This window comes from Tricharina praecox (assembly GCF_024521635.1).
Source record: "Tricharina praecox strain CBS 144465 chromosome Unknown BZA05scaffold_63, whole genome shotgun sequence".
Classification (NCBI taxonomy): domain Eukaryota; kingdom Fungi; phylum Ascomycota; class Pezizomycetes; order Pezizales; family Pyronemataceae; genus Tricharina; species Tricharina praecox.
In genome coordinates this window covers 1,797-13,434 of record NW_026250465.1, presented here as the reverse complement: position 1 = coordinate 13,434, position 11,638 = coordinate 1,797, and the positions used below count along the sequence as shown (strand labels likewise).

Genomic DNA, 11,638 nt, shown 5'->3' with positions numbered 1-11,638 from the left:
CCATATATCGAACTTTGTTACGGCGCTCGTCTCGGGCGGCTATAACCCCTATTCTCTGTAATCGGTGTCTCAGCATTACCTATTTGTTTACTTCCGCGTGTTGCACCCGCCGGTTGGAGTTGTTATACGACACGTGACGTGGCTAGTGGAGCCAAGACGCCAAAGCTCAGATCAGCGCTCGCAACCCCAGTATTACAGAGCCCCTCCCGGTCTCGACGACCAAAGCGGAACTTCCTCGATCTTCAACCTTTCCTGCTTTTTGGTTCTGCATCTCGCAAGCAGCACAACACTCCCTTCTCCTTCTGCTTCGACCCGCCGTCCTTTCCGTATCTACCGAACTTCAGCTTCAACGATTCTTCCCTCCTCGGACACCCCCCTCGTCTCTGCCTCATTCAACTCCATATTCTTATTCATCAGCCCTAGGAGGTTTATACTTCTCCGGTTTTGCTACGGTTCACCTTCTTGTTCCCGCCTACACGACCGCTATGGAAGGAGACGGCGGTGCAGATGTTAGCGAGTTCCTCTTGCGGATACGGGAATTGGGCGATAAACGAGACAAGGAGGATGCCGATAGGGCGAGGCAGCTCGAAGCCGAGATCTTGGCCGGGCGAGAAGCCCGACGGGCTAGGCGAGACGGTACGTATTTATTTCTTGAAGATTCTATCGATATCCAATTCACCACTACCGATGGTTGGCTGATGATGTACCACGCCCGCAGAACGAGCTCGCTCTCTTTCGCCACAGAAGGACTCGCCAGGTGGAACTCCGATTAGCCTGAAATCCGCTGTCTCCCGACCTGAAACCCGGGATAGCGACGATACCGCCGAACGCGTTGATACCGGCACGAATGCGGCACTGGCGAAGTTGACGGGGAAGCTTACTGATGCCACTGAAACAACCAGTAGCGAAGCTCCTCTGAGACGGACACCCACACTCTCCTGGCAGCGTCGTCCAAAATCCTTCCATGGCAGTGTGTATGGGGGGTTGCCGAAGTTATCACCTTCATCTCCTAATGCTGGTGAATCGACGGATTCACCAGAAAAGAGTCGAGCCCAGATCACTGCGAACCTTCAATCGAAGGAGCCCACATGGTTCAGTCAAACACGGGAACGGGCTGCTACATCCGGTGCTCTAAGGAAAGCGGAAGAGGAGAGGATGGAAAGTGTTTCTAAAATGTCCCTGCCCGGGATGTCACCGTCCTCTGGTGATAGCAGCATCATGCAGGCCGAGATCCCAGAACTCCAGAAAGCTTCTCCACGTACGGCATTCGATTCTCTGTCAACTACAAGAGTCGCTAGAAGCGGTTCCCTCAAGTCTGAGAGATTTCCGCCATCGGATCTTGCGCGATCACCTTCAATAGCTAGCAATGCTTCCGGTCGATTTGAAGTCGAGGATTCTCGTGCCGCTCCCCTGATGAGCCCGAGTCAAGAACGCCTCTCACCTGACTCGAGGGACCGTACCCCAAGTCCAACAAAAGGTGTTGGTGGCTTTGTACAGAGTGCGAGGTTGAAAAGGGAAGGATCCATGCACAAGAGATATGGAAGTAGGGCGGAGTCAGTTAGCAGTGGTAGTGGTCATTCGAGGAGCAACTCGGTGTTTGCCAGAGGCAATGAGCCGGTCCTGTTGCCAACATCTAGGGGATCAACTCCTGCTCCCGAAGACCTTTCATCCGAGCCCGAAGCAGAACCCGTCGCCAAACCAATCCGCGGTCGTTCTAACACCACGTCCGAAGGACTCACAAATCGATACTCACGACGAGATAGCACTCCACCGGCTTCTCCTGGGAAAACCTTTGAGCCCAAACGATGGAGCCCAACCAAATCGTCCTGGCTGGAGACTGCTTTGAAGAAGGGAACCGACAATCCTCAGCCCCCGATGGCGCCTGCAAAGCCACAACCAAAACCTGTTGAACTCTCGCCATTCGGCCAACCCCCGGTGCTTCCTGCTAAGACTCCCATTCTATATCCAAACCCAATACCTTCTTACGAGTCGTTGAAAAAAGCGAATGAGAAGAATGCACCCGAGACAACGGGCTCGTACAAAAGGGATGATGACACAGAAAAGAAGCTGTCGGCTGCTGATAAGCCAGCCATCTATGGTCTTAACCGAACGAATACATTGCCGTCGTCGACCGGATCCAATAGGAATTCTATGATTGACCTTTCCGCCAAACCTACATCAAAACCAAAGGAACAGATCAACTTCCGCGCTTCGTTGAAACCTCGCCCGCATTCCGGTAAAGGCGATGAGAAGGAAGAGCTTCCGTTCCTCAATGCAATGTCACGGTTGAAATCGACAAGAACACAGAACTACAGGGCGCCCAACGAGTTGAAGGACAATATTCTGGCTGGGAAGGCGAATCTGAACAATACGGGAGGAGTCCAAAAGGCGCCGAAAATAGATCCCCTGAAGGAGAGCTTGCTTTCTGCGAAGGGCTCGCTCAGACATTCAGACTCCCCCGTGAAACCCACGTCGTCGTCATTTTCGCCGGTGGAGCCAAGATCTAAGACTCCTGGACCAATGGAACCCAGATCTAAAACTCCCGGACCGGCGGACATGAGGCCAAAGACTCCCGGACCGGTGGAAACGAGGTCTAAAACTCCCGGACCGGCGGACATGAGGCCAAAGACTCCCGGACCGGTGGAAACTAGGTCTAAGACTCCCGGACCGGCGGACATGAGGCCCAAGACTCCCGGACCGGTGGAAACGAGATCCAAAACTCCTGGACCCTTTGAGCCGAGATCTAAGACTCCCGTGGAATTGAGATCTGTGTTCGAGAAGAAGACTCCTTCGCCAGTGACTGAGAAGAAGACTCCTTCGCCAGTGACCGAGAAGAAGGTCTTCCCTTCAGTATTCGATAAAAAGCTACCATCTTCAGTGCTCGAGAAGAACTTACCCTCCTCGGCGCTCGAGAAGAAGGTGTTCGCTCCTGTACGGATAGAGCCTGAGAAGAAGAGGTTCTCCCCGTCACAGATCGAGCCTGTGAAGAAAGGCACACTTGCGGAAAGGTTCAATCCAAACCTTTTGGGTCTGTTGTCACGAGGACCACCTACGGCTGCGAGCGGGAATGCCTTTAGGTCGTCGAGAGGTGCGGAGGATGCATCCAAATCAACTGGAGGTTCTGCGCAATCCGCGGTTCCCCTCAATCATGTATGTGAATACCTACAGCTCTAGTTCTATGGCTAATAATCGTTACAGATCACCAAAGGAAGAGTTAGAGGGCCTAAGAGGAGGGCACCGACCAAGGTCGATCAACCTGCTACAGAGGATTCCAAGCCAGAGAGCACCTTAACAGTGGACCCGGTCGTATGCAGTCCCTTCCCTAAGCCTGAAAAGCCGAAGTCACCTACCCCCGCCAAGTCGCCAGTCCTGAGAAATATTTCCGCTTCCAGCCTTAAAGAGAATGAGAAGTTCTCCATTGAGCCAGCGACAGTGCAGGAGTCTGCGATTAAAACCCCGCTTCCTATCAAGACACCCTCTGCAAACGTGCTTACCCGAGAGCCCTCATTGAGTGCACTGAAGTCTTCGCCAGTCATAGTCCATGACCTGGTGGACTCCATCACAAGCGCCGGAGTGTCGCCCATCAGGTTGCCCAAGCGTGATAGCGATAGAAAGAGCCTTGGAATCTCGGGATTTTCAGGACTATCAGCTCCTGTCTCAGTGATGGAGCCAGATGACGATGAGAAGCCGATGCCCAGGCTTTTTTCAAGATCTGTTTCACCTTTGCTGCCGACGCCGGATATTAGTGCTGCCGAAAATGATGACACCCAATTGTTGTCCAAATTCTTCACAGGCCCTTCATCCCGTGCCAATAAGATTGACTTCGACATTATGAGTATTCTTGCATCTAACCCGGTTGTCGCGGCTGAGAAGGTGAAGACTACACACTTTGAAGTCTCCGACATCGACGGCTATGGCAGACTCACTCCTATTCCCAAGGAACAGCATCATGTTTTCTTTGACAACTGCATGTATCTGTGCACTCATCGCTTTGAGAATGCATTCGGGAAGAACGAGGCGGAGGTGTACTTGTGGAGCGGATCCATGGTTTCCGAAAGTGAAATTGAGGATGCCCAGCTATTCGCACGCAAGGCGGCAAGGCAAGAGGGCGGGAGACTCGTAATTGCCCCTTCGACTTCGTTCGTATGTTTGTTTGCTTACGTTAGTACAGGTTCAATTGAAGCAAGGCCGTGAGAATGCGACGTTTTTCCACGCTATCGGCGGCATCCTCGTAACACGGCGAGGTACCCGGGACAACGATTCACCTATCGATAGCTCATTTATGCTTTGCGGGAGGAACTTCTTTGGCGGGGTGGCATTCGATGAGGTTGACCTTGACGCTTCGAGTCTTTGCTCCGGGTTTTCGTATGTTCTCTCCCGGCAAGGGGCAGCTGTCTATCTGTGGAAAGGAAAGGGTGCCATGCCGGATGAGGTTGGAGTGGCACGGCTCGTCGGATTTGAGATATCTGGACTGGGTGAACTTGTCGAGTGTTTGGAAGGAGAGGAGCCAGAGTCCTTCTGGGAGGCTCTCGGCGGGCGCTTCGAGGTCCAGTCAGCCGATTACTGGAACCTAAGGCCTTCTAGCAAGAAGTATGCTGCTAGGCTTTTCAAAGTGAATCTGCAAATGCAGTCAAAGGCAAGTTTATCTGTTTTGTCGTACGTTGTGCATGAAGCTGACATCATGTAAGGTGATCGAGATTACGCCGTTCTGTCAGGACGATCTGGATCCTCGTGAAATCTACGTGGCCGATGCGTTTTTCGAGTTTTACATGTGGGTCTAACCCCCTACTGTTGCTATATGCGTGTATACTGATCGAACATCACAGTGTCATCGGATCGCAATCCCAGTCCAGGCGGGAAGAATTCCAGGCAGCACTCCAGTTTACGCAGGAGTACGCCCTTCTTGCGACATCGGTAGAAAACAGACCTTTCATCCCAGCGGGCAACGTCATATTGGGCGACGCACCAAAGGAGTTTAAGGCGCTCTTCAGGACCTGGGACGACGCCAAGATTCCCGCGCTGTGGCAACCATCGGGGAAGCCAAGTCTGGGGCTGATGGGACTTCCACAAGCCATGGAGGCAATGAATGTCTGAATACGTTCTCGATGAAAATGATCGAACCAAGTGTAAAATATGCTGGTGCTGCTACAGCCATCAGCCAGTCCCCTCCAGCCCGTTCATGAGCAACCGATTGGTTTACTCCCTTTTTCTTTTTCTTTTCTTCACCTCATAAACCTTTTCCTACAGGTTATCATTTTTGCATTTTTGTTTACAGAGCGGGTGCTGGGGCGCGCTGGTTGGTTTTCCTCGTCCTTTTTTTTGTTGAGATTTCAATTTTTGGTGCATCCCGATGGCTTCATTCCTTGACAGATAACTCCTGTTGTGTTTCTTGTAAACAGTGGCTTATTCTTGCCTATACCCCTCCGTTTCCTTCCCTTTAGACCTTTTTTGTCTCTTTCTTTCCTGTTTGCCCTCCCCACATGGCTGGGTGAATGGTTCCGCCCCCCATGAATTGTGGTCCGAATTGCTGTGCTGGATTGGACCTGAAGCCTGCTCGTTGGAGCTTGGCTTGCTTGTCGTCGCCGTCGTGTATGGGAACGTTACACTATCTTTTCTTTCTCTTGATGTATTTCTAGTGACTCTGAACGGGTTTGCATGGGATGGGATAGGATTGGATTGGATGGCAATGGGTGGATGTGAAAATCATTGAATTGATATTTTTTGCTTTAGTTTGACGCATCATCAACTGGTGACTCGTGAGGATGTTCCCCCAGTGTTATGGTTTTAGGCCAGCCACGAAACAAAACAAAACGCATGGCATGCTCATTGCTCACTCACAGAGGTGCTCGGTGAATGTGAAACAATATGCGTACAATGCACATGACCAGTGACCACCCGTATCCTGTCTTGTCTTACATGCTATTCCTGCAGCCTGCGGAAGTGTGTCTTGCTTACTTATGTACATACAGTTCGTCAGAGACTTGGGCATTCCCCCTAAACCGAATCCCATCGTTGTAAAAACATCAAACGCCGTGGTAAAACAACCCAGAAAAGGGTACCGACCACCATACATAGAGTGGGGAAATAAGCTGGCCGATGAAAAAGAAAGAAGAAAAAAGAAGAAAAAACCGCCCGATGAAAATTCCAAAGAAAGGTATGAACAGACGGGGCGGGGGCCGGAGAATGATGGGAGATCAAATCTCAAATCTCCTGGCCATCATCGCCAACGACCACAAACCCTCCGTCTCCCTCTCCAGCCTTCTCCTCGGCAACGGCCCTCTTTGCCTCCTGGCCGTCAAGAATGCATCTCTTCAGCCAGTCGCCCACGAACACGCCGGTGGGATCGCACTTCTCCCTGATGCGCACCCACTTCTCCATGTCGGGGTACATGCTCCACACGTCGTCCGCGGTCGGGGTGACAAAGTTCTTAGCCCAGTGGGGTTTTCCTCCCAGGTCCTTCATCAGGTACTCGAAGGCCTCGTAGTAGCGGCGCCACTCGGGGATGTTCCGCAGGAACGGGCGGTAGAGCGTCGCGTTGAGGTAGAGGGTCGGGCCGTCAGCGATGGATTGGTCCAGGTAGGCGCGGGGGTTGCTGGAAGTGCTGGAGTCGGTGACGCGGACTTCGATGGGCGCGTGCACGAAAATACCGGCGGACGAAATGGGGATGCCGGAGAGCTCGCTGCGCCCGTTGAGCCAGTGCTCCAGACGGGTGATGGCTTCGGGCCCCTTGTGAAGCGGGATCGACCACTGTTCCCCCGGAGTTGGTTAGCTGTTGCCGCGATGAAGCGGGTAGGTGGTGGGACGAACCTCGTTCACGAATTGCGAGAATAGACAGTCCATGGTCAATGCCTGGTGGCTGTTCTCCACGGCACTTCCCTTGACTCCCTCCTCCAGTCCGTACTGCATCTTGAACACGAACCGCTCCACGTACGGCATCGTGCTCGGGAACCAGATGGCAAGGTACAGCAGGGCCTCGTAGGTATACCGTCCAAAGCTCGCGCCGTACCAGCTCTCGGGCGGCGACTGAATCTCCTCCTCCACTTTCTTTCCATGCCAGACGATCGTCCGCTCGGAGTACGGGAACCACCAGCAGCGCACAAACTCGCTCTCATCCCACACGCTATCATAGGACTTCAAGAACCTCGGGAGCTTGACCACCTCCTGTTCCCAGCGGACCTTATACTCGGCAACAGCGCGGAACGCGACGTGGACGACGATCCCGATCGCACCGAGCGAGACCAGCGCCGCGCAGAACAGATCCACATTGCGCTCGCGCGAGCACTCGACGACCTTCCCGTTCGCGAGCATGATAGTCAGCGCGACGACGCTCTCGCTCAGGATGCCGTGCTTGAGACTGCTGCCGTGGGTGCTAGTCGCGATGGCGCCGGCAATGCTCTGGTCGGTGATGCTGCCGAGATTCGGCATCGCCCACCGGCGCGCCTCGAGCTCCACGATCAGATCCCGCAGCCGCATCCCCGCCTGCACAGTAATCACACGGCTCTCCGGCTCCTCCGCCACCACGCCGTGGAACTCGTCTAGGTTCACCATCCACGACGCGCTGCAAGTCAGGTCGCTGGGCGAGTGTCCCGAGCCCACAACGACAACATGCTTTCCCAGCTTCCGCGCGAGGTCGACGATCAGCCGCAGCTCCGGGATCGAACGCGGCTGCAGGTACAGCTCCGGACGGCTGAAGTGCGTGCGCGCCCAGGTTGCGTGTCGGTGCCGGGTGCGCGCGCGGAAGGGGATGTGGCGGGAGGTGGCGGCGTCGAAGGAGAGGGCGGCGATGGCCGGGGTGGTGAAGGCGTGGAACTCGGAGTAGGCGTTAGGATCCATCGCGGAAGAAGTATACCGTACAGGGCGGCGAAAGTATGTATCTATATGGTCAATTCGATTTGCAGAAAGTCTCTGCGGGAAGGTTATGCTCTTATAAACGAGACCCCGCGATTTCGCCTGCGACGATAGCGGGGCAGTCTAGTTAGCCTCCGGCTGGCGGGAAAGTCTCCGCTATCGGTAGCGATAGAGTATCTAGAGGCGGGCACGTATCAGGACCGTCGGAGAGAGATGGAAGGTTTCTATTACGGCTGGCGGACCGAGTCGAAAGAGAGCGTAAGTGTAAACAACGTGGGCTTGTTCCATAGGATACGGAAGAACGGTCTACAATAATATGAAGGCATATGCGGGGGTTTGATTCTGCAGGACCATCACCACCACCACGCTGCAGAGATCCGCTGCCACGGTTTCTCGTGAATGTCGCAAGACATGAAGGCCAGAACAGAGTAGAAATATACAGGTATCATATCTTCACGAAAGCGAAGCGAAAACGCCCGGGTCCGAGTCCACAATGACAGAATGGCATGGGCGGGAAGTGGGGAATAAATTCAGGTTACACCAAGATGCGGCCCGCCGATGATCGATCGAGTTCACCCTGCTCAGTGCGGAGGACTTGGCCGTGAAAGGAACCTTTTTTGCACATCTCATGATCTCCATTCATGTCACACCAATGCGTAACAATCGCGGTCTTCATTATGGGCCTCATGGACAATGATAAATCTCTTAGATGAAGATTCGTGCTCACATATGATCAAAGTCTTATATAAATTCTGGATCAGAATTCAGTCTTCATACGTAGCCTTGGCCGTTCTGCCCATTTATGTAGCGGGCTTTAACCCTGAAGGCTGAGGCCGCTTGATATCCACCTAATTGTATGTGCAGTGCCCACCAGCTTCATTCTGCATCGATGTCAAGGAGAAAAGTAGACTCTACAATACTCTGGTTGAGAGAGTGGGAATCCGACAGTCTCTGTCAATTTCCGCAGGACACATACCACCCCGCAATCACCACTTGGCACTCCGATCCGGCCGAGAATCTGGATATTTATGCGCACTGCGCAGTCCGGTACCATGGGAACTCGCGAGGACTAAAAATACTTGCGCAAATGTGTATCGTACTTGGAACATACGAATCCATAGGCATCTCTACCGGTATCTTGGGCTTGGGTTTCCACTGCCTCCGCCATGGGCTGCGGGTGGGGCCTGACCGAGTGATCGCCGCGAGCCAGAGATATCGCACGTAACTAACCCCCCGCCGCTCACGATAAAATACGAGTGACTATGTACGCACGTCTATAATCTATTCCAACCCATTCCAACCCATTGCTTTCCCCATCTTTCGTCACAGGGTTAGATGATGGCCTTAAAATCAGGACTCGACTCGACCGACTCGACGGGAAACGACGAATCCCCTGCCTGAAAGCAAGAAAAGCAAAAAGGCATGATGCCGAGGAGTGAGGCGCGTGGAATTGGGCTGTTCCGGTTGTTAGGTACCGTGTATACGATCGTGAGGTTGGCTGGTTGGTTGTCCGTTGGCGGAGGAGGGAGTATGTAGTAGTGGTGAGTATGATGTACTCTAGTCAGGGTCGTCATGGCCCTCCCTTAGCCATTATACATAGTATTGGGGGCTGTCCTACAGTCATATACCAGCTACCCCGCAGAATAGCGTAGCTACCCCTCCTACATATGTATGTCGTACATCATACATGGTTCCCTCTCCCACGTAAGTCAGGGTATGATTGTAAATAGCAATGAACCAGGAACCTGAGCAGTAGTACGGTAGTATGGTAGTGAACACTCGACGCTGACCTACATACCGGTAGGAGATATGTAACTATATCGATCTTGAGCTACCTAGCCAGTTAACTAGCGCCAACCGGTACCAAGGTGAGGAACTTTACAGGGGAGTTCTAGGAACAGACCATGGATGATGGCAGATCGTGCGGTAACTCATCATACTGCGCATGCACGTGTTTGGGGGCATGCACGTGTTTGGGGGCATGCACGTGTTTGGGGGCATGCACGTGTTTGGGGGCATGCACGTGTTTGGGGGCATGCACGTGTTTGGGGGCATGCACGTGTTTGGGGGGCATGCACGTGTTTGGGGGCATGCAAACCATGCTGGGTCGCACTAGCGGCCTGAAAAGATACCCGCGACTTTCTATCTTTCTTGTGGGAGCCGCATAATGACTGTTCGACACCGTTACTCTTAGCGAATCGCGGGCTTTGAATTCGCCCGTCTCTCGCTTGCTTCGGCGAAAAAAGCTGAAACACAGTAATGACCGAGGGGTCTCTGGACTGAGCCTCTGAGGCCGGCCGTTCATTCATTCGTCAGTTAGTAGTATGCATATAGGTAGTGGAAAAAGAAAAGGGCGTTTAACTACCACGCGGATACCCTTCCAAGCGAGTGCTTCTCTGAGGTACATACACGTTGTGCATGTTGAGCACGTGTTGTTGAACGACGGCGTTTCGTTTGATATCAGCCCTACTAACTATCCCATCCATGGGGCATAAATCATCCGTGATGGAATATGGTGGGGCATAAATCATCCGTGACGGAATCTGGTAGGGCACAGTTGGGAACTATACTCTAGTAACTACCGGTCTGGTAGCGGAGGGTGGTTCGGCTATCTCTCTCCTCAAGACTCCTTCCCAGCTTCATCGCAAGGCGGGTATGATGGGATCTAACGCAAGCATCCGGCAAACATCGCTAACCTCTAATAGGTAATACCTAATAATGACTTCGCCAACCTCTACTAGGTAAGACCTAATAATGACTTGCCCCTCCCTTTCCCTCCCCCTCCCTCGTCTCGCTTTACATACGCAGATGGAATCTTCCATCGGTTCGCACGCATTAACGTGCAGGCTGCGGAAAGTGATATTAGTAGATTATGTACCAACGGTTAGGTTCGGAAAGCACAGTGCACCGCACATTTCAGCCCGCGATCGCCGGTACGTTTGGGGCTGCGCACGCAAGCATGCAAGCAAGCACCCAGGTACCCTTGGATCTCTCCGAACCAAACGGCCGTCTCAGATCTGCTTTGGATTTCCCAATGCACCCCGCCAGCAGCCAGATAGATGCAGGCCGAGATACACACAAACGTGCATGGGGAGGAACCGCTGGCTGGCGTGGCTACCCTGGCCGTCAACATCGAAGGGCACAATCCCGGTAGGGCCCGTGATTTCAGCCTCTCTCCCTGAAGTTGACGTTGAATATGCTAACCTAGAGGGCATAGCTCGATTTTGCCACTCATATCCAGTCGGAGACTTTGCTTGAATAAAGCCTCCATATAGGGTGCGTGTAGTCCGGTGGGCCGTAGTCAAAACCACGAGATGCATTAGCTGAACTATCGTGAGCATACGGACGAGACACTGGGATCAGATCAGGCGGCAGCAGAGGTGGCTTGATTGGATCTTGTTGGACACGTGCTTTCACATAAGGCTTTGGCTTTGGCTCGAGCATCGCCGTTCTGAATGCGGTGCGGTGCGGACAAGGCAAGGAGGCAGGCGGGCGGGCATAATTCTCTAGCGCATAATACCTGCCTATGCATGTATCTACCTACTGAAGCCGCATTGCATTGTGATGATGAAACACGCTTTCGCTGGGTGCAAGAGTGTGCTAGAAGATCACGGTTCGTAACTTCATGCTGGCCTCGTATGGTACATACCATGGACGTCATTTTTGTTTGTCTCTCCCGCCTTGGTGACATGCTAGTGATTGCCCGGCGGAGACTGGGCGTCAGTCAGTCAGCCAGTCGGTTCTGTTCGTCCAGCCAACTCGCAGGGCATGTAGATACAGACTGTGCCTG

The 11,638-nt window shown here is 53.2% G+C and overlaps 3 protein-coding genes across 3 annotated transcripts; 1 reads left to right on the top strand and 2 right to left on the bottom strand.

The window, feature by feature from the left end:
• Nucleotides 1-485: 485 nt before the first annotated feature.
• Nucleotides 486-3,174, top strand: BZA05DRAFT_345167 (uncharacterized protein; the record flags this gene model as incomplete). The annotated part of the gene is made up of 3 exons (XM_051481161.1): nt 486-636; nt 719-2,580; nt 2,980-3,174. 3 exons carry the CDS (start codon nt 486-488, stop codon nt 3,172-3,174), a joined length of 2,208 nt encoding a protein of 735 aa, XP_051334540.1.
• Nucleotides 3,175-5,764: 2,590 nt separating this feature from the next.
• Nucleotides 5,765-8,003, bottom strand: BZA05DRAFT_243499 (D-arabinono-1,4-lactone oxidase-domain-containing protein). The gene is made up of 2 exons (XM_051479933.1): nt 6,808-8,003; nt 5,765-6,747 (listed from the first exon to the last, which is right to left on the bottom strand). Exons 1-2 carry the CDS (start codon nt 7,831-7,833, stop codon nt 6,202-6,204), a joined length of 1,572 nt encoding a protein of 523 aa, XP_051334539.1. The 5' UTR covers nt 7,834-8,003; the 3' UTR covers nt 5,765-6,201.
• Nucleotides 8,004-10,622: 2,619 nt separating this feature from the next.
• Nucleotides 10,623-11,416, bottom strand: BZA05DRAFT_413821 (uncharacterized protein). Its single transcript, XM_051485218.1, has 2 exons — nt 11,066-11,416; nt 10,623-10,998 (listed from the first exon to the last, which is right to left on the bottom strand). The coding sequence occupies exons 1-2, from the start codon at nt 11,187-11,189 to the stop codon at nt 10,733-10,735; spliced, it is 390 nt and encodes a 129-aa protein (XP_051334538.1). The 5' UTR covers nt 11,190-11,416; the 3' UTR covers nt 10,623-10,732.
• Nucleotides 11,417-11,638: the final 222 nt, after the last annotated feature.

Bases quoted from the DNA above. Each gene is read 5' to 3' on its own strand.
- BZA05DRAFT_413821 (XM_051485218.1), bottom strand. From the start codon at position 11,189: ATGCTCACGATAGTTCAGCTAATGCATCTCGTGGTTTTGACTACGGCC. The intron at 10,999-11,065 runs CTATGCCCTCTA...CACGGGCCCTAC, and splicing joins ATATGAGTGGCAAAATCGAG to CGGGATTGTGCCCTTCGATG.
- BZA05DRAFT_243499 (XM_051479933.1), bottom strand. From the start codon at position 7,833: ATGGATCCTAACGCCTACTCCGAGTTCCACGCCTTCACCACCCCGGCC. The intron at 6,748-6,807 runs GTTCGTCCCACC...CCGGGGGAACAG, and splicing joins TCTCGCAATTCGTGAACGAG to TGGTCGATCCCGCTTCACAA.